The sequence below is a fragment of the Phalacrocorax carbo genome, chromosome 2 (genome assembly GCF_963921805.1).
Source record: "Phalacrocorax carbo chromosome 2, bPhaCar2.1, whole genome shotgun sequence".
Taxonomy (NCBI): Eukaryota; Metazoa; Chordata; class Aves; order Suliformes; family Phalacrocoracidae; genus Phalacrocorax; species Phalacrocorax carbo.
This window is the reverse complement of record NC_087514.1, coordinates 18,419,298-18,442,816: the sequence shown is the minus strand read 5'-3', so window position 1 is coordinate 18,442,816 and position 23,519 is coordinate 18,419,298. Positions and strand designations below refer to the sequence as shown.

The 23,519-nt window shown below is 32.9% G+C and overlaps 1 protein-coding gene across 1 annotated transcript in view; it reads right to left on the bottom strand.

Moving 5' to 3' along the window:
• CSMD3 (CUB and Sushi multiple domains 3) overlaps positions 1–23,519 on the bottom strand; it is a 669,880-nt gene that overhangs the window by 79,432 nt on the left and 566,929 nt on the right. The window contains exons 50-55 of the mRNA XM_064441769.1: positions 18,304–18,492; positions 17,743–17,889; positions 15,015–15,203; positions 7,907–8,092; positions 6,419–6,613; positions 4,525–4,698 (exon numbers count right to left, since the gene is read on the bottom strand). Coding sequence (XP_064297839.1) covers positions 4,525–4,698; positions 6,419–6,613; positions 7,907–8,092; positions 15,015–15,203; positions 17,743–17,889; positions 18,304–18,492 — 1,080 coding nt within the window. The remainder of the gene's footprint in view (positions 1–4,524; positions 4,699–6,418; positions 6,614–7,906; positions 8,093–15,014; positions 15,204–17,742; positions 17,890–18,303; positions 18,493–23,519) is intronic.

Genomic DNA, 23,519 nt, shown 5'->3' with positions numbered 1-23,519 from the left:
TTTAGATGCCAGAAGGAATTGAGAAAGAAGGAATTAAGAAATGAAGGTTAAGTGTAGTCCAGCTGAGTTGAGAATGGATTCAGAACTTAAAGAAATGTGAAGAGCTGGAGTAAGATTACCAATCAACAAAAAAGAAAAGCATGCATAAGATATCTTTTCTCTAAGGAGTTTGACAATTGGTCGAAAATTATCTTTTTTCCAAGTTTTCCATGATTTTCATTGATATGATGTCTAAGCATCTTCTAAAATTCCTTTCAATCATGCAGCTAACACAACTGAGAGAAACTCAGTAAAATTAAATACACACCGAAGAAAAGCATAGAACTTTGTACATTACATTAAGAATGAGCAAGGTCCTAGAAAGAAATGAGAATGCTTTGGAATAATCTAAGAAAACAGCTGCTGCTTTTAAGAATTGGATCCAATAGCCTTTCAAAGCTTCCTGTATTTTTGTTTCTTAGCTTTTCTTTGTTGGGTTTTTTAAACTAGGTTTTCTGAAATGGTAACAAAAATAATACAGGAAACAAGTAAAAAGACATTAAATGACCTCAAGAAAACTTATTTAAGCATGTACTGATCTTCACCATATCAACTTCTATCCAGTCACTTTAAAAATTGTGCTGCTTTCAGGAAATGTGTATGTGCTCCTGCCAAGCCACATTAGCCAAAGGAAAAAAAACCAAAAAGTCATCTTGATCCTCAAATCATGACGTTGTAAATGTAATGGTCTTCTGATAGTGCTTCTCATTCGAGTCAATAAAAAGTCAGAAAATCAGAAAATAGTGCTAGTGAAGAAAGGGAAGAAACCCTAGGAAATGTTGGGAAATTGTATTCATCATTCACATATTAGTTAAAAAATCTGAAAGAACTGTGGAATTAACCAAGTAAACCCTATATATTTCTGCTCTGGGAAATGCTCAGTTTAATAAAGCTGATTATAGGCATTAAAATCATTAAATAAAAAACCTCAAAACTTTTTTATAGTTATGAAAATATATGTTTTAATGATAATTCTATTCATGTCAGTAAATTAAAGCAAATAAAAATAATTCCATAAATAAATATGTACATACGGTAATTTTTCATATAAAGAGAAAGAGAACAATTAATTTCTTCATCAAATATTTAAATATTTTTCCCTAAGGGAAGCGTATAACAAAATACACAGACTTATCAGTCTCTTTTTATGAATAGGATATTCGGTAGAAATCTATTCTATGTTTCTGAATGTTTCTCCAGTAATTATTACACAGAATTTCCTCCAAAAACTGAATTAATGTTTTCAGTGCAAAAAGAGATCAAGCACAATAAATTGTGAAAGGCAGTCTGAAATCTTGGAGACACAGCAGTCATGTTCTTTTTCTTGGACTGTTGCTTTATTTTAAAAGACTAAAGTGACATTTTTCTTATGTTTTCACCATAAAATATTGTGAAACAGTTATTTGTTTTTAAGACTTCCACAACAGAATTACTTCAGGTGCGATATGTTGGTTTTTTTCTTTCTTTATTTTTTTTCCATTTGAACATTGTTTCTGTTCACCCGCTATGGAGAACAAGACTACTGATCCAGAACTCAATTTCCCACTGCATTCTGTGAAAGATTCAACCAAGTTCATTACATTAATATGATTACTCACACAGTACTACATTGTTATATAGGTATTCTGGAAACAAAAAAATAGTGAGGTTCAGAAAGGACGCCAATTGTGTTAAATGTTCCAATTCTCTTTGCCATCTACTGTCTCCTAAGATTCAATAGCCATAAAGTACTTTCTCTTTGTAATAAAAACTAATATAATAATAAAATAAAATAAATAAATATGTAATATAATGTAATAAAAATAAAATTAATGAGGGAGGAAGGGAAAAAGAAAGACAAAAAAAGGGGGTGAAAACTACCAACGTATTCTGACAGTATTACAGCTGTCATTAAAATAATGCACTAATGTCTACAATGTAATGGAATTTTATTTGTGTTGTAATAAAATTTGGTTTTTAGTAAATATTTTTGTTGATTTAAAGCTTACTTACATTTCGAGTTCTCTTCTATATCTAATTAGGTTCAACACAAACTATTTCTAGGTTCTGTTGCTGATACTTATATTCTTATTTATTCCATCTTAATTTTTTTCAAATTAAACATAACAGGAATGAAAATTAAATTGATTAACACTATTATTAAATTAAATTATTTAAGTAGCACTTTTGAAATAATAACTTGTATTTTTAAACAAAGTACTTGGAAAAGGATATTATTTTATCCTGTAGGATTTAATTAATGTTACCTAAGTGTAATCTTAAGGACATCTTCAATGCTTAAAATTAAAATACACTTTAGGTTCTTTAGAAGTAGAAAGTGAAATTTATTTTTTTTTCTTACTATTTTTCAGTGATTAAAAATAAATATCAGAATTTATTCATAAGTTGCACAAAAATGTATTTCTCAGATCATTACTATATCAGCTCTGTAGATCTTCCTGCTTCTTTATCTCCTTTCTCCCACACTCTCTCATTTCTTTTATTTCCTCCACCTTCTGACATTTTCACAATCAACCTTCTTAAACAAATTTCTGACTTCCCGTTTGTCACTAGTAGAACCTATCCCTCTATTTTAAGTCTCAACTTACTTGTTGAAGAGACAAGAACTGAACTGAGTTAGTCTGAGTCTTTCTAGAAAGCTCATTCCTGCACAGTGGTGTAGCACAGCAGGCAGTGTTGCTGCAAGAGCAATTATGATAACCATTACTCTCTCCCTTCTATAAATTTGCCCTGTCACTAGCTTTTTTTTTTTTTTTAAACAAGCTATACATGCTTTTTTATATGCTATATATGATGTATACTACATTCTACATCTGTAAGTAAAAATTTTATTCATTCTCTCTTCAACAATTTGCCATCATTAAATCTTTGAAGGCATGTTTGAAGATTTACTGTAGCCCTACTCATCTAACACAAAAAGTATCCTTTAGATTACTGTTTTTCCCTGTAGTCATATAGTTCTTTTAACATATTAACTTTATTGTTAGTGGACATTATAGTATACTATCTTAACAATAATGAATCTCTTCTGATAAGGAAAAAAGTTTTGTTTCTTCTGAAAATTGATTACTTCGTGGTCTTCCTTTAAGGTTCAAGTAAAGATTGTGGAACCTATTACAGTTATTAAGCTTATATTTTATTTCTATAGGAAAATGTAGAAGTTCAATTCATTCTGTGTTGATCTTAACTTGTAATAAAGTTATTTTGACAAACTTCTTAAATGTAAGTATTTTTCCAAGGTGCTATTCACAAATAGCAGACAATTTGATTGGGTTTAGATTAATATTTCTCTGATGAATATTTTCACATTTCTCCAAACTTCAACAGCTGTAACCTTAGAGAAAAAAAGAAAATCAAACATGAAGGTCTTTTTTTTCCCCCGCCGTTAAATGGTTTTCATTGTAAAAGTACAACATGAAGAAGGCCTCCCTGTTCCCCTCAGCTATATGTCAGGAAACGGTCCAGCTTCAGACCTGTAGACTGATAAACAACAGTTTTGCTCATTTATAAGTCATTCAAATTAAGCTTAAGTGAAGATTGGCATCAAATAATGTTGTATTACAGAAGGAAAATTATTTGGGATGGAGAGTAGCCTAAAAACTTAAATGACAATCTGCATAAAGAGGTATTTCCACAAACCCCTATATTTAATGAATATAGTAGTTCAGCTTCTTCTGAAAGTCTCGGTTTATGGATATTATTTTATATTCTCATGCCCCCACAAATGACAAGGTAAAATATGGCTTTCATATTGCATTATAAAACCAGAACATAATTATAGCTTGGATTTCAACTGAAACTAAAATGCTAATTGCATATAGAGTTAAAATCTATGTCTCTACAGTTAACACAATAACTCAGATCAAGGTACATGTGATAATAAGAAATTAAAAAGAAGCTCTGAAATTGTTTCACTGAGATCACATGTTCATTTTATTCAAAAAAGATTCAGGGACTGGTGCCTGATTATTTTAAATAAGTGAAGATGCCTGAATATGTACAATTAAAGTGTGTCAAGTTCTGTAGTGTCTGGATAGTGATTTTCTCTCAGAATGTCTGCAATGTTCCTGTCAAAGTTTCCACAAACATTTTTTTTTCCTGTATCATTTGCAAGTGTGCAGATTAATTCTATAAGGTAACCACTGAATTCAGGCCTATTATGCAGATATTTTACTGAGGATATGTACTAAAGCTGACACATCTGGAATCAGTCAGCCTTGCTGTTTATGTACTTTAGAGATATATGCAGCAGTCCAGTGACACAGGTTTTGTATGTTGGGAAGATATTGAAAAAGAGATTCAATCTGTGGAAAGGTAATCATAGTTATAATTTGATGAGAAAAACAATCCAGCCACACACATTTTTAAAACGCAGAACTCTCTTCAATGTCTGTGCTAACAGGAAGAGACAAGCTGATTCACTTTGCTTACTTTTGACTGCTAGAGAGAAAGAAAATAGATAAGCCATGACAGTAGTATCCATACCTAAACATCTGGTCTCAATTCCACTCCAGAGTCCAGAAGACAGACATTCCCTCACGGCAGAGCCTACTAGCATGTATCCTGAGTCACAAGTAAATATAGCTGTAGATCCATATGTGACTTGAGTTCCAATCTTATTCCCATTTGGAGGTGTTGGAAGTTCTCCACAAGAAATAACTTTACGGCACAACCAAAACAAAACAAAAATGTACAGCTGAGTATCACATACACACATACAATAATACTTATCAACCAGTAATACTTATCAATCAGTCAAACAGAAAAATACATTTAAGAACTTGAAGTATTTCACTCTGTAGAAAAAATAGATTTAAAACTCTGCATACAAAGAGTATTACTTCCCCAGAAATAATCCTTAAGAAAGAGAGGGACACACACCAATTGAAATTGTCCCTGTAAAGTTAAAAAAACCCACCAAACAGAAAATTAATTGCTATTTAATTACTTTGGTTTTACCAATGACTTTTTCTTAATATTGGAATATCACAATTGTTGCCTTTTAAAAAATTATTTTTGTGTTTCTTTGGAAAGATGTCATTTTTATCTTCCAGTTCATAATGAAATGCTGCCCTATCATTCACACATCATGTTGTTATAATGAATGAACAATGTGCATGGAATTCCTTGCTTTTTATTTACAATTCAAAACATCTTTTGATTCAAAATAATATTTTTGCTTTAAAGAATTAGTAAAAAGAACTTTACTATTAGTAAACAAGGTGGTGGATTATCAAAGGTTGAAAGCAGCTAGTAAACTTCATGCTAAAAAAAAAAAAAGGTAGGTGGTAATATTGCAAAAAAACCTTCCCCAAACAGTAAAAAATGTTTGTCTTTTACATTAAAATGGTTACAAATAGCTATATGGTATGTAAAATATCTATATACACAGAGAGGTATATAGATACAGACATATACACAATATCTCTAACACTAGAAGAAGTGAAATACTGCAATTAACTATTAAAAAGCCTCTAAATTATAAATGAAATATCCAGTCGGTTATAAAGAACTCAGACTTAAGGTTAATTTCTAATACAATTAATCTGTCCTTGGAATTGTATTTTTCAGCTCCCTCTTATATTATTTTCAAATAAATTGTGAATAAATTCTAAAAATATTCTAAACCACAGTTATCTGGTTTATCTACACTTTTTTTCCCCTGCATTTTAGATATGTGTGGATTTATACACATACATGCAGCTACGCACAGTTTAGCTACATGCACCAAAACCACAGTCATACCCAATTCTATCAGGGTGTACACCATATGGTGATTCACAAAGAGGAAGAATTTTGGGGCTTCAAATTATACCCCAAACTGCCCACCTGTTCGAAAACAGATGTCTAAATTTAAATACATAAAGAAACCTGCTTTTCAGAGGGGTGGGGGAGAGTAGCATAACTGTAGCCACACATTTAGCTTCTTTAAAGTATCTAAATATTCATTACTTTTTTTTATTTTTTTAAAGTAGCTCTTGCAGGTTATCAGGATACCAGGTGGTATGATGTGGACTTGCACACTATATGGTAACCAGCTGAAAGGAGAGATTATTTTATACATCAAGTGTGCAGACAGCATACAAAGTTTTTGCATTTTTTTTAGACTATACAGCATTCTTGACCTAGAATAATATTACTTATTTGTACCTTTATAGATTTAGGGACCTTTAAAATCCTGAAGTATGTTTACAGATATTTCCTTGTCACTAAACATGTATTTATAAATAATAGCTTTTAGGATACCCATGAATTCCAGCCAGGTAATATTTTCCTAATTCACTGATTCCAATATTTAATTAGTTAATTTCTAATTCAGCCAAATAAAATATTTTTATCTGAAGTCTGTACAGCAGATGCAGATAGGACATGTACTCACTTTGGCAGTAAGGCCGCTCATTTCTCCAACTCCAGGTGCCATTAGCAAGACACTCGATAGATGCTGGTCCCAAACCATAATACCCTGGATCGCAGCTGAAAACTACTTTTGTTTTATACTCATAATGTGACCCATTCACTATTCTCCATCTTCCATGTTCCAGTGTAAAGGAATTGATGCTTGGACATGTAACAACTTCCAGAATAACAAAAACACAGAGTTATTTGTGGCTTAGTACAGGCAATTTAGGGAAATCTATACCATTACTAATTCAGAAATATATTTTGAACACAGTGACATAATGTGTGAAAAGTAAGGCTGTATCTGAAATTGCCTGTGTGGGCAGCTGGGTATGAGTTCTATCCTTTTAATTAATAATTATCAATGGCCCAGACAGAGCAGTAACTGTGTATGCAAAGCTATGCAATTGGTGTAGATAGAACCTACACCATGGCTGAATTAAATGTAGGTTGATAGTCATGGAACTCCTGCAACACTTTGCATCAGGCCTCAGAATCTTTACCAAAATGTTAGCTACATTTCAATATAGGAATTATTTTTCTACCCAGGTAAATTCTAAAAGGTCTTAAAGACTCATTTAGAGAGGCTGCACATTGGTGAAAGATAAAATAATATCTATATCCAAGATATATAACTATAATATAACTATTTTTTTCCATGATCAAAAGGCACAGAGGAAATTTTTTTGCTGGATACTACTTACTTTCTCTTCATCTGGATTGTTTCTTTAGATAGAGGACAAGTCAGGAGGGAATGCAATTTACAAGAAGAAAATAAAGAAAAAAAACTACAAAAAAAAAGGGGAAATCCTTGAAAATTATTCTAGGGTATGTTTTCTTTCCTTTTCAGAATTAATTGGGTGAGATAACCCAAATCTTAATGTCCATTAGGCAATGACGTTTCTGTATCAGTCTTATGATCACCTGGGTTTTCATACCCCATTTATAACTCTGATGGTATCCACCTCTCTTTGGGACTGAACATGCTTTTTCTCTTCAGTGATGTTCCCCCGAGTTTAGATAGTATAGAATCATAATGATGGGCTGAATATAAATAATAAGCAGCAGTTTCAAACAAGTATCCCACAGTACCAGAGACTTTGCAATACTGGATAGGAAATAGGGTTTGTTAACAGTATATGAACAAGGCAGGTCTCACTGAAGACATGGGACTTGCATAAACCTCTGCAACAATTAAATTTAGTTTAGCTGCAAATTAATTATCAGTTTGAATGTATTCTATAATCTCTAGTCTATTTCTGCTGCTGCAAGAGAATGTTTCAATATATATCTCAGCTATATACATTTCAAATATACATTTCACAATAATTTAATACCAGCAATTATTCATAGATTAAAGTAACCTGAAGCTAAAAGTTTAGATAATGTGAAGATTTGCACCTTGGATAAAAAATCAAAATGTACAGCCAGGTGCTTACTCACTGGAGAGCTTTTACATGTTACTTACCTACACAGCGAGGTGTTTTGTTATGATTGCTCCAGGTACCATCCGGCTGGCAGACTGCAGTAGTAAGTTCCTTGGCTGATAGTCTGTATCCATCATTACAAAAATAAGTAACACGAGTGCCAACTAAGTAATCTGTGGTTAAAATCCCGCCATTTAATGGAGCTTTAGGAATTCCACAAGATATTGCTGAGTAAAGAGAAAGACATAGTTATTTTATATATTCTTCACTATGAGCTTCCACTCATCTCAAAGGGCTTATGAATTGTAACATCAACAGTCTTAAATTCTTAAAGAATGTATTTTTAACTCATTAATGTCTGTTTTAAGCCTACAAATAAAGTCCCTTAAAATTTTAGGGAATTAAATCTCAGAAAGTTTTTGTATTTTGATGGAGAAGGATAAGAATAAGAACAATGGTTCATAACTCTGCAGCTATCCATTTGAAATGCAGAAGATAATCAAAGAAGAGGCAATAGCGTATATCTGGAAAAAAATATGATCAGCAGGGTTGAATGAATAAAGTACCAGTCTGAGACATTAGGAATCTGGTTTGTACTTCAGGTTTCTTCCACTGGGGGTACTCTGTGACCTATGGAAAAGCACTAAAATTAACATGCAACATTTTATTTTTCCTCCTAAAAGCAGAAAGAAAATGAAAGACTAAGCAGAAAGAAAGTGCCAAGAGAAGATCTGGCTCTGTCTGTTTTGGGAATAAATTCAAATCTAAGGGGACTGGAGCATCTCTCTTATGAGGAAAGGCTGAGACACTTGGATTTGTTCAGCCTGGAGAAGGCTGAGGGGAGATCTCATCAATACCTATAAATATCTGAAGGGTGGGTGTCAAGAGGGTGGGACTGGACTCTTTTCAGTGGTGCCCAATGACAGGACAAGGGGCAATGGTCTCAGGTTGGAACACAGGAAGTTCCACCTCAATATGAGGAAAATCTTCTTTCCTGTGAGGGTGCCAGAGCAGTGGAACAGGCTGCCCAGGGAGGGTGTGGAGTCTCCTTCCCTGGGGACATTCAAACCCTGCCTGGACACGGTCCTGTGCCCCCTGCTCTGGGTGTGCCTGCTCCAGCAGGGGGGTTGGACAAGACAATCTCCAGAGGTCCCTTCCAACCCCTACCATTCTGTGATTCTCTAAATCTTTTCCACATTTTACAAACATACATCTATTGAAGGCCAGATCCAAAAAAATGTAGAGCTTAGGCACTTAAGTACTTTACTTTGAAGTGGAATATTGAACCCTAAGAGACCACCCATCCTGCCAACATAGAGATATGAAAAGTTAAGCCTCTCAGACTGTGTATAAATACTTGATAAAAAAGATTAATCTATTTTTGCACTTATTGTGAGCCGATCTGACATAAGACAGATCTGTTTCATAAGCAATATATGAACAGTTTGGCACTGTACCAAAGCTAATAGTCACGGCTTAAACACAGGGAAAGCACTAGTAATATCACAACTTGCAGAATAGAGGTGACAGGATCAATGTTAAAATATGTTTGAATTGCTATAAAAAGAAACTGCATATCACATTTAAATTTTATAAAAAAGGGACACACTATACTGAAAAGATCACAGAAAACTATTATTAATTTGCTCACATCTCATCTGGGCACCTATAAAAACATCTATCTTCTGGCAACTAGAGACAAACACACTTTTAGAAAAAAATAATAAAACAGTAATTAGGAGACACTGAAGGCCCGAAGAGAGACATTGAATTCCATCTTCCAGAGGGTATGAGGACATGATCCCAGATGGATAAAAAGCAACAAGTTAACTAAAACAGGAGGTCCATCTTCCACTTACTAAACATCTGACAAAGCTGTTCACCTATCAGCTATTCCACCTGATATCACTGAAGATAAAAACTGAGCCTCCATGACACTAAAATGAAACCATAGGATCATGTTGGTGTTTATTATATATGAAATTCATCAATAGCTTGGACTGCAGCAGGAAATATTAAGTAGATCTGTCTGTGCAAAGAGGAGGATAACCAAAAGCTGGTGTAACCAAGGCATAATCAAATAACGCTCTTTATCACATATCTGGCCAAGCTAACCTCTTCCTTCAAAACCACATTAATGATAAAAAGAAGTTTCAGACAATAATGGAGTTGCAGAACCAAATCCATTTCCAGTTACATCAGGGACAGCATTCAGAAGGGTATAAAATCTAATATCTACCCCCAAAAGACTTGTAACACGTTAACAACTGTTGCTTACAATCCTGAGCACCAACAAATACTACAGCACTGCTTGTTCACATACTGCAAATTGTTTCTTTTAGCAATCAGCAAAATATATATCACATATTTTGTAGATACAACCTGAGATGCCTTATATCTACCATTGAGACTAATTACTCCTTCAGTATGCAAAAATCTCTATTAGTGACTTGATAAATTTTGAGTCATATTATCGATGTTAACAGAATTAATCTTGTGGCACAAGAAAAATATCTCTTTCCCTTAATTTTAAATTTTAAGGAACAAGTTTCATCCCAGCACACCAAATGCTTGATAAGAGCCTTTTATATAAACAACAGAGCTCCCAAGGAATCACTCAATGACATTTTTTGTTTACAGCAGTTATATTCAGTTATGAGCTGAATTTTACGTATGTGGAAACTTGCACAGAAATATAGCTTTTAGTTAAGGGAAAAAAATTACAAAAGATCAAGACAAGTTATTGCCACATCTGACAACTTGACAGGGAAAAAATGGCAAATATCAGGTCTATCACAGAAATGTTTGGTCATTATATGTCAGCTTGAACAGTATTGCAAATCAACACTATAACTATAATCGTAACTGGAACATTAAAATCTATTCTTTGTTCACAAACTTCAGGACACAGTTCCAATTCTAAAGATATATTTATACAGCCCTTTGAACACCTTAACTTTATTAGCTCTCAGGGCCCACCAGCACATTTTAAAGACTTATCTGAAATTTCAGAAGCTATTATTAGACCAGGATGAAGTTCTTAAATACCCTTCACTAAATGTTAAGGTGCTACTGAAAGTTTCTGTGATGACAATTTCCCAAACAGAAATCAGACTCTTCACCCTATTAAGGACCTCCAATCCTTGGATTTGCTCAGCCTCACTTAAGAACAACACTTAGCAGATGTAGCTGCCTCTTACGTCTCAGGGATAGGGTAAAATAAAAAAGTAGTATCACGGCAGACATCAGTCTAGAGCTGATAACATTTATCAGGAGCACTACAAATATAGGCAAGACTACTTCAGTGTCACAGAAAACTATTCCATGACATACTCCTCTGAACTTTACTACATGGACATGCAACTTCTAAAGTATTAAGGAATTTTATTAAAGTTATATTTCCTGTATATTGACTTACAAATCACTTTAAAGGATGCCAACTATTTATTTGGCATTTAATAAGTTATTAATTGAGTTTTCACACATGTCCCAGTACAGCCATGCATTTGGAAATAAACAGAATCATATTTTGAATAAATACAAGACTGACTTATCTTACACATAGCTATATTAATTGTTCCAATGTATATGAATATGACTATCTCAAACATATAGCCATGTCTAAAAAAATGTAAAGGTAGAAGGTATTATGCTTTATGCTTTACACATCAGAGATTTGTTCCAGACCACTATATATGTACTTTAGCTTAATTTCTGAGAAAATTGTAACTCATGAAGCATCATACCTAAGCAGGTATTCTTGGTATTCTTTTCCTTTTCCTTTTTTTTTTTTTTTTTAATGCTTTAGTATAATATAATTCTTCTGGATACAGTGTTACATTTTAACTTTTACTTACTTAACAGCTCTACCTAGAATTCCTGTAAAAACATTTGCCTGTTACTCATATATGATATTATAAAATATTAATACCGATTTCTGATGAGGTCTGTGTGAGGCAATGTTTATTTGCAAGAGAAATATCTCATGATTAAACCCAAGGATCATGTAATGCTGGGATAAAAATACATAAAAATAGCTGGGAGAAAAACTAATGTTTTAAAACACTTTGAATCGTCTAAGATCTATGTTCAATTGTAAATATTCAACCATTCATATGAATTCATGTTAATTCTTGTATTCAGGTAGTTCATTGCAAACCTATTTGTTCTTTCAAAAGTTTATTGTTACCAGGCTTCATAATTTAGTTAATCATAGGAATCTTTTATTGACTTGTGGTCAGAGGCTTAATATCATTAAAACTAAGATGGACACATGGATGACACCACCTTCACAGTATGATTCATTTAATGCATTTCTCTTAAACAGAATAGTTAATATCTAAAATTTAGAACAGTAAAAGTTTGTAATTAATTTGTATTATTGTTACCATTATACTACTACAATATTAGATTTTGAAGCAGTTTCCTTTTACATCTTTTCATGACAGAGGAAGGGTGCTTTTGTATTAACTGTGAAACAGGTTTCAAGTAATTGCTGTAGTCTGGCTTGAGGCATTTCTTTTTGACTACTTACTACTGCATTGAGTCTCTTCTACTGAGATATGTTTAGTTCTATAAATAATGTAAAAAATCTTCCATCCAAGGTTAAAGTGTGTATCTGGATTTTTCAGGTTCTGTCAGTCCTGTAGTACAAAATTTGAAGAATGGCTGGTATTATCTATTTAGAGGTTCAGAGATCAAGATTTTATTCATATAGGTATAAGAATGAGAACATTAAAAATTGCTCAGATGTTACTCATGAACTTGGAAAAAAAAAAGCTGTAGTGGAAAAGGCTACTGGCATTCATTAGTTATCGGAGAGGATTTAGAAATTATAATAATGGTACAGATACAAAATGAAAAATGTAAAGAGAAAGCATTAGTTTACATACAGTCATGAAATATTCTGAAGGCAGTAAAAAACATTTGCCAGGAAATGGACTTAGTATTGCTAAAAAAAACCCCAAACAACCACAAACCACTACCTGTGCTGACTGCAGAGGCATCACTAAAGAATTCATAAATTATGAGGCCGTAGATTTCTCATTTCCTACAGGATGATGCCAGTAACTATTACTGTAATTTGGCTGGTAATCATTTAGGAGACAGAAAACAAATAGACTAAAATGAGATGGATTGTTTTTAAAGAAATTACAGATTTTTTTTTTTTTCATGCACTGCTATGTAAAAAAAAAAGGCCTAATCTTTTTCTGTGTTAAATGATCATTTGTGGCAATCCTACATTCAGATCTGTAAAAGAATTGATTAAAATGGCTTTGCTAGGTATGCTATAAATGTTAATGCATGTAAAGTAGAAGGTAAGACTGTGACATTATCATCTGATATCACCTGGCAAAAGAGTTGGTAAAATCTGACTCACAATTATAATAGTTGTTAAAGCAATATTCATCCTCTATATCATCAAGTTCTAAAAGCCATTGGCCCATATTTAAAAGAGTTAGAGGTACTTTGTGCTGAAGCTGTACTGCTCAACAGTACTCGAAATGGCAAAGCCCTTGTGTCTTGCAAATATCCTCTGTGAAAGAACATGGAGGATATTTACTGATGGTGCTCTCAACCTTTTGATACAAGAGATCATATCATAAATATTCTGTATCATCTGGGTATGGGGAATAATTTTCACCTCAATAAAACAACAGTAAGCTTAGATGTATGACTGATGTATGGAAGCTGCTTATTTCTTAGAGTTTTTGCAGTAATAATGTGTCTTTAGGTTGAATCTGAAGTTTGCTGTTGTGAGTTGCAACTACATATCATGGCCACAAACCACCTTCCATGCAAAAGGACTTGCAGGAAGAATTGACTAAAGTTCATATCATGTATCAAAACTAGCCCTCATTAAATGCATAATTATAATTAACTATTCACCTAATATATACATTAAATAATATTCCATATGCTAACAGTTGGTACCAAGAGTCTTTGTACTTGATCAGACACCATGAGATTACTAAGAATTTAAGTCCACTTGTTCCTAAAGTATTATCTGTGTATTGCAACTATTTCCATTACTGTACTCTACTCTGTATGAGCTATTTGAATTTGGTAAGTTGTTTGGTTTGTTTGGTTTTTTTTTAATTACATGTTATTTGATAAATCTAATTAACAGTCTGATCAATTTATACAAATAACTGTCATGAAGGCAGTCCTTAGAAAACTGATGAGAAGAAAAGAGCTAAAGAATGATATGTAGCAAATGCATTGCCTGTACCTTTTTTTTGTTTTTGAGGGCTTTCAGTTTTTAAAAAAACTGTCACACTGTTTATTAATAGAAATTTATCAAAAAACTTTGAAAGTGAAGTTGTTTCACCTTTGACAAAGGTTAGGTAGTTTTCCTTTAGAAACATACAGTTCAAGGAGTTTTGTCAAAAAAACCTAATGGGAAATTAACATGGAACTTTCCTATAGCATTCAGCTCTACTGGTCAACAGGAACAAAATGTACATGTTTTGAATAAACACACCTGCAAATTTTAATGGAAAAAAAATCATTATCATAGTTCACCAAAGAGTGACATACGTAAGTTATCAGAACAATAACATTCTTTTCAGGAAAGGAAGAATTAGAATACCATTGTGATGGGTATTAAATAACCAGTTCCTTTTCACTGTTAAGTAGAACATCATTTGCTTTTACAAGGCAAAAGAAACTAAATATACAGTTAACTCGGTGAATTATCTTTTAAATTTGAATTTAAAACATGAAAGAGTAAAATAGCATCATGGGCAATGCTTTTTTGGTCCTTTTCCCTGTTCTTGGAAATGTAGCAAGTTTCAGGTCTTTCTGGTTTTTTTTATATACTTCTTCGTTCATGAGAAATGAACTTCACTAACTACTCAGCTTTAAATGATCTTTTTGAATAATTTCACATTTAAAATTTGTGGGTTTTTTTCCCCTCACAGAGATGTAGCTCGTTTTTAGTATCTGCAAGTCTTAGCAAATTCTATTGAAATATTGTTTCTTAAAAATATTTTTGTATGTTTTAATACATAGAAAAATTTTGGTACAGAGGCATGTCCATTAAATGATTACCTTCTATTCATTTTAAGTCAGTAGACTGATTGCTTACATTTGAAAAGGAAAAAGAAAGTTCCTTAGGTTATATTGTTTTATAATTAAAGAATTTACCTTGACAAGCTGGGACTGGAACATCCCATGAGTAATAACCGTACGGAGACTTCCTGCATACAGCAGTACTTTTCCCAATGAGCCGAAAACCTCGATCGCAAGCCCAGCGAACCATACTGTTGAGCTGTCCACCTGTCTGACTGACAATGAAACCATGTGGAGGTGACTCTGGAGTACTGCAGTAGAGAGCTTTAAACATAAATATTGAATAAATAAAAGATGCGTTTAGAATCCAGATGACAATTCTTGAAAGATTCTTGTTGAATTCAGTGCACGTCTGATAACAAGCTGAGAAAATGTCACTAAAAGTTGTTGTCTTTTGTATCCTGATCATGCATGCATCAAGCAAATTCACTAAGTGTAAAGATAAAAGAATAGGGATTTATAAGGGCTTCAGGTTTTTGTAGCCTCAAAGGAAATGTAGTGATAGATCACTTCTATAACTAGTTCTCTTTTCACCATCTTCTTTTTTAAATAAAGTAAGCTACAGAATTTTAGTTCATTATGAAATTTATTGCAATTGTATAAATTTCAGTAGTATACAATCTTTTTTTAAAAGAAAATATCAAGAGCATACTGCACATAATTATTTTCAACTAATCTTTTCCTTCTGGTCCTAATAATTTATTTCATTCAAGTTCTGTGATATGATGAATTGAAGTGAACCAGCAAATCCAAAATAGATTTTTATCATATTTGTGTCACCATAATTCCATGGCAAAAGCAAATATACTTTTTTAGAATACAGAAAGTCCTACAGAAGTCTTCTTATTTAGATACTATGAAAAAAAACCCAGAAATCTTTATGAGAGCAAAAAGATCTTCAAGAGATATAGTTGTTATACTATGAAAGGATTTATGTACTTTAAGTGTCTCTGACATTAAAGATTGTTTATTATTATATATCATTATGCTTATATTTCTTTTAACTCCTTTGTTCATCAAGTCCATGAGCACAAAGTCGCTTGGTTTTGGCTTCCTTGCCAAAGGAGTGGACCAGAAGGGACTTATAACCTGGTAGCCATGTTAAGACAAATGTTGTCTGTTTAAGAATTTAACTTGGTCTCTCATTGATTTGGTTCAAGGATGAGCCAAGACTATTGAGTCAAGATAGCCATTTTTCCAATTTTGTAGGAAAGAAAATTAAGTTGGAAGTTTGTTTCCAAGTGCTTCCTTCATGCTTTGAAGAAATGTTGGTAACTATTGATATCCATTTTCTCAAGGCAAATATAAAAGTGCCGCTTCACTTGTTCTTTAAGCATTTCCATGTCCCGTGACTTACTTTGGGTCAATAGTTTTCTCAGGCAAAGGCTTCCTCTGATCAGGAAGGAGTCACATGGCTGTTTGTTTACTCTTTATTAAAGCAAGCAGAAGAATAAGAAGAACTGCCATATCTTTCAGAGTGCATACTACGAGAATATTTTCTTCCTCACATTAAATTGCTCCTGACTTATGCCCTTGGAAGAACCAAAGATACAGACACCTCTAATTCTTTGGTGTATAAGAAAATATACTGGTATTTTCTGAATGTTACAGATAGCTAGTAAATATTTCCTGGCTACCTCTCAGTAGTTCTCTTGCTGTCAGTAGGGAAAGAGTTTTAAGAACTTTCTCTTCTTTTACTTTTAACGTATCCAACAGGTACTACAGACAATGAAAATTGTTATAATATAATATTCTGTGTTTAGCCAACAGTGAATTTTATCTAGCTATACAATAAACATTTTACCTCTGAGACAACTATCCTCTCCTAAGTGAAAGATGACACTAATATTATTTTACAGACTATCATGAGCCTAATTATTTTTCTGCCATAGTGAATTAGCCAATAATTGAATGGGGGGGGGGGGGGGGGGGAATCAGAAAGAAGAATTTTATATTTATTTTCTATTGCTTTCTCCACTTTGTAAAGTGAAATTGGTTTATACCAATAACTTCTCCAGTGTTTGCAGATACTATCCCCAGTACCCCTTATTCTGTGTATTCCAAGTCTTTGGTCATGATAAAAAAAATCAAATACAGATTTTGTGTAATTGCTGTAAATTGCAACAGATCTACTTCAGCTTGATTAATGAATATTATTATGCTCTAAAAATTGATATTATATAATAATTCCATAAAAACAATTATACAAAATTCAGTCTTTGTTAAGTATCATCCTCATGCACTATTCATAAATTGTTTGAATTAATAACACACAAAATGTTGGCTTTTTTGACATACTAATTGATCTCTTCTAGTGCGTTTTGCTGCTTCTGTTGAACCATAAATTAGAGTTCAAACATTTACAGACTCATATTTTTCCACCTTGTAGCTGCTCACTCCTATCTTGTTGACACCTCTTACTCTGTCCCACCAAAAGTGTTAATGATGGATTGCATAAAGGTCCAGTATGAAGAACAGAGGCACATGAGTGCACATAAAAGATGGGAGGGAGAAGCTGCTTCTTTCGTCTTTAGTACTGGCTTATGCCATTTTAAAGTCCTGTGAGTGAAACATTAGCTTATGGAGCACATGTGTTTCACATATCCTACTCAGGATCTGTGGGGTTTTTTTCCTCACAAGATCAGTATCATCAAGTTCATATATAAAACAGATTGGATTTTATTTCAGTCTGGGCAATTAATGTTACAAAACCAAGCTTACATTACCCTTTTCACATAAATAAATATGTTCCATATTGAAATTTGAAATTTTATACACAATAAAGAAAGACTGGTTTACGTACCTATATATCTTATCCTGAAACCCTTTTTATTGGTGCCATGATCTGCTGACCACCGGAGAAATACTTCATGGCCATTGCTGGTTATATTTAGAGAAGATGAATAGTCTCCACTGAGAGAAATGAGCAATGGGCTATGACTGTTTGGTCCTTGACACAGGAAAAAAAGAAAAACGAAAACAAAACATAGAAGTTACAAAGTTTCAAATAACATACAATTAATTATATGCATAGAATTAATATATATAGAAAACATCTACCAAGCAAATGGTAAATTAATCTGAATTAAAAATGGAAGTGAAATTACATGAAATTACTAGAGAGTACGTATTTGTTCAGCAACAAAATAATTTCTAAACATAGTCAATGCAGTACAACTTTGAAACACAGTAATCCAACAGTTATTTTTAGCACAACAAATCCAAATAATTGATTATTTAAGATTTTTATACTGACAAATTCTGGTATGCATAAACAATAGTAATTACACAGATGCAATGTAAAAATATATATATATATATATATGGAAAAAGTATCATCCAAAGTTGTGCATCCTATAGTTACCATCAAACACCTCTAGTATATCAAATTCCTTTTCTGTCTGGAAGAATTCAAAGAACATGCTGATATTATAACCCTTTTCCACAGTAATGGTCCATGCACACATCTGGAGATTTGGGTAGCTGTCAGGATATCCAGGGCTCAGTATTACTCCTGTTGAATCCAGACGCATTTCATTGGCTGGACAGAGCACTGTGAAACAAAGAGATTGGTAAAAAAATCTAGAACCAACTGTTTCTTTTCATGTGACTGACAAGATTTTCCTGAGTTTAAAAGATCTGTCTTATTTCCTTTAAAGATCAGCTTATTTCCATAAATACAGAGTGACAACATTTTAGAAACAAAATCAGTAGAAATAAAATCTGAAGTAATGTCTGTCTTGAAAATAAATACCCTCAGAAGTTATCAATTAATTACATTTTTCTTCTTTCATTTTCTAGAAGATAAGAAAATCTTGCAGGCTCTGTGTAAGTACTAAGCTGTTGCATTGTTCAAACACACACACACACCACCCCCACCCCCACCCGATTACTATTCCTGTCAGCAGTAATTCCAGGTAAAAATCTTGCACTGAAAGCAAAACTTGAAGACACTGTAATTTTTGGTTATCAGATTCTAAAGAGTAATAAAGCACTCCTACAGTCTGTATAAAGCAGCACCTAAATTTTGAGATTCTCAGTCTAACTCCAAAAACATTGACATACCTACATACAATGTAAGCACTATTCAGACAAGATGCCTTTGGTCTAGAAAATAAAGACATACTTCAGGCTGACATTTTGTTGCTCAGCAGGACTCAGCAGGACTAATTAGACAAGATGATTTGTGCTAATCTAGCAGCCTAGTTTTCAGATTCATAGAAATCTCAGAAAATGCTAGATTAATGCCTTTACATGTAATAAAAACACTTGAAATTCTATTTTTCATTCACCACACCTAATACAGTCCCATTTCTTTTCTATCTCTTACAGAAAGTAACAGCAAAGAAGAGCTCTTAAAATCAAAGTGTATGACTAGCAGTTAAGATATTGATGTTATAATCCTGAAAGAGTTAGCAAATCTCAAGCTGATTTTGGGCAATTCATCTAATTGCTTGTCCTTTTAAAAACAGGTACAACAGTTCACCATGTGACAAACACTTTCTGAGGAAATAAAGATCAAATTAAGAGGCAAAAATAATAGGCAAATTCTTCCCCACTTAAAAATAAAAATCCAAATATCACCTTGAGATATATGTATAGATATATTTTAACTCCATATTCCTCATCATCCTTCAGTACTTTGGTATTACAGGTCTGTGAATATGTCATATTTTATGTGCATATTGAATCTATAACTACAAACCACTTCCTTTTTAATAACCCCATGTATGAAAGATTTTTGGTTATACGTTCACATTTCTAGTAAACTTTCAAGTTCAGACAACCAAATACTTTCCTCCTTCTAATAGAGAGATACTATCTCCCTGATGAGTAAATATGAGCCAGCTGAAGAAGAAGTTATAAAAACCTGAAGTTCTTAATTGCCAACAGCCTTTTCCCAAAATTTAACTATAGGAAATAAGAAAAGGAACATGCTTTACTTTTTTCTCTGAAATGCTGCTGGGGGAAGCTAGACCTCCAAAATGTGAGAATGTTTTCTGCAAGGATAAAAGAAGACACCTGCTCTATCTCTGCTGACTTCTACAGTAAGTATTGACTACCATACCTTCTCCTTACTCTGAAGAATTATTTTTTCTTATATTCCATGTCACAATCTGAAGTTATTAACCTTCCACTCTAGCTGTGCCAGAAAATACATAGCAACTCTGGCTATTAATTGTCATAGTTTCAGGAGGGATAGAGGATACTAGCAGGATAAATGCTACTTTGTAAGTAGTTTATCATCATTATTTTAAAGCAGCTGCTGAAGTTGAGCAAAATGGTGTGTAAAGGTATGGTGAAGAGGCTTGACTTTGAATTTATCAAGATTAATTAGGTCTACACAGAATAACAATCTCATTAAATAAAAATATTTGATATTACCATGTTACTGGAACTTATTTCAAGAACTGGTTTTACTTTGTGATATATGAACAAATGTCTGCAGTTTATTTGGAACTGAACACTGCTAATCAGGAACCTTTAAATCTGGTTTTTATATTCACAACTAAAACTTACATGAAAGCAAGTTAGTACTGAGCCATTACAAGTTAAACAAGAAAATAACTGGATCTTGGATTTCTCAAGAACACTGAAAATATTTACTTATTAAATACAAAAAACATATTTTTATGGGGGAAAAAAGTCATTGGTCTATGAAGAGAGAGAACACAGAAAAGCAGAGAGACAGAACAAGAATAATCAGCTTTGTAAACATAACTCATAAGAATCATACAATCAGAATGGTTTGAGTTGGAAGGGACCTTTGAAGATCATCTGGTCTGACCCCCTGCCATGGGGAGGGCCATCTTTTGCTAGAGTAGGTTCCTCAAAACCCCATCCATCCAGATGTTGAAAATGAGAAAGGAATCTGTCCATATATTTTAAAATATTCATGTCTCACTTTCAAAATTAGCATTTTATTGCTAAATTTAAATAGTCTTTTTTTCATGTCCTGTGTTTGTCTCAATTAGTCAGGAAGAGATTGAATATAACACCTCCACTCCGCATGAGAAAACTTGTAAGGCTAGAATATGGTTCTCAAATTACAGTGCTGGGACAGTTGTGATACAGACTTTGTCTCAAGCAAATTAAAGAACTGATCCTCTCAACCTTTTTGCTTACATACATATGTAAACACACAAGGAGGTGTGGCAGAAAGGCAGGAAGAGAATCATAGTCATCTGTCTGCACTAGTTTATTTACAGATAATTTTGCTGTCTCCATATGGTTCTGCTTTGCAAACTATCCCCAATTTCAGGATCTTGAGGAAAACATCCCTCAGGAATTTTATAAAAAGCTTAAATACTTATTTCTCTACAATGGATTCACTTGGGAATTGGGTAGCTAATACTTTTTTATTAATCTGAGCTAATGTAGCTGAGATATAGCTGAGAGTCATCATTCAGGAATATTCTCAAGGTCCTCTAGTTATGATGCAAAAAGCTTTCATTTTATCCTGAAAGTAGAAGCAAATTTCAAGAAAAACTAAGGGGAAAGTAACATGCTACATGGGAAATACTCTCTTTTAACAAAAGATGATGATAAGCATTGGCATAAGCTTGTGGAAGTTAGTGATTATTTTCTGATCTAAAAAAAGAAATCTTCAAGAATTTTAAGAAATACTCGTCCAGCTGATACACATTAGAGAAAAACAGAAGGAAAGGTGACAGTTTTAAATAGTACTAAATGTGTTATAAACTAACCTGTAACAATTAAAACCACCAAATAAAACCTTAATATATTTTGCTTCAATATTTTATCCTAGGGAAACCTCATTATTGACTACTCTATCTTTGCTGCAGTACATTAGATTCAAAACTAATATATTGTCTTTTAAAATCTGTGAAGCAGCACTCATCAGATTCAATAAATAAATGAATGTTGAATGTGGGTATTAAATTATTTCAAGTTTAAAAATGAAGCAAAATTCAACCGGAACTTACTTACTGCTGGCTAAAGTGTCTAACACATGCACAAAGTTAAGGCAACAGAAGTTAAAACTCTGAAGTCTAACAATAAACATATGCTCTGCCTGGTGAAAAGAATTAGTAAACTAATACAGCTATGAACCAACAGAAGAGCTGAATTTATTCCTTCAGAGTGACTCTTACGTAATGTGTTACAGCCTGCACAATTAAAGTATGGAACCTTATACATAAATCATGAAAGACACAAATTTTAGCCGTATAATTTTGCTGCCTCTAGATACCACAGAACTCTCTATTGATCTGGGTTTCACTGTTGAAATTCAGCTTACATATTGCTGTCTTCAAACTTACATATTATATAAATAAATATAAGTCAGAGTTGTGTTGCTGCTTATTCTAGGTGGCCAGTTTGAATGGTCATTTTAAATGTTTTAAATCCTTTTTTAAAAAAAAATTTGCAGAGTCTAGTGACTCTGAAGATTATGTTAATTTCTTTCAGCTCTAGACTGAAATGATAAGAGCACTGATTTAATATTTAGTATTTGATCCAATTTTTAGCATTCATATGTGACAGAGAAAAGATTAACTATGGCAACTGAAGTCATAATTCCTGAGTTTTTGTCTTGGGTCTTGCAATGAATATAAATATGGCTTCAGCAACACATGCTGAGAGAATGCCTCAGGATTAGTACATATGTCTGTCCTATCTATTCTTACTTAATTTTAACTTTTAAAGCAGTATTTGGAGGTTACTATGGTTTTTCACCCACTAAATGCTATAAGACTGATAATTTAGGATTTTAATTTAAATTGGGGTATTGGAAACTATTCCTAGACAAAATTGTGCCTAAATAAAAGCACGGATTTTCAGAAAATATCAGTGTTAAAGTTCTTATAAAACTCACAATTCAGGATCACTTTGCATTTTTAAGAGCTAGACTTACTGCTATGAATGATTTTGGCTTTTGCATAGTTCTGTGCATAACACTAGGGGAAAAGAGTTTATTCAGCAGTAGTAGTTGACCCTTCCAGTTTTTCAGGAATGTAGGAAAAGGTTATATTTATAAAAGAGTAATTTTTCAACTCTCAGCTGAAAACAGAGTTTGAACATTGTAGTCAAAATTAAGTTCTAAAAATTAATATACTGATGTTTAAATTCATAACAACTAAACTGTGCACCAGTCTGAAACTTCAGAAATTACTAAGAAACAGTCAAATATTAAAGCTTTAATTGTAAAAGTAGTAAATTTATTAGTTATTCACTATTTCCAAATAAATCTTTCATCATGAGTATTTTATAGATATGCTAATTAAAGTTGTGGGTGAGGAGCCAAAAACCATCTGATTGGAAGAAAACTCGGATGGCAGCATTTTTGACTTAAAAGAAATGTAAATCAACTGCATTTATTACGACTGATTTGGGAAAGTATTTTAATCTTGCAGTAGGTGTTAGCATATTAAGCTCAGGAGTAGATGGATCATGAAGGAATATCATGACAGCTAGCAGGATTCAAAATGGCTTTTGTTTACATAAATCATACTTTTATAAGGCTGTGAGTTTATGGTTTTTCCCCCCCCCTCGAAATATTTTATCATACATGTTTATAACTGTATGTCTTCATTTATCTTTCTGGAAATAAATGGAAGA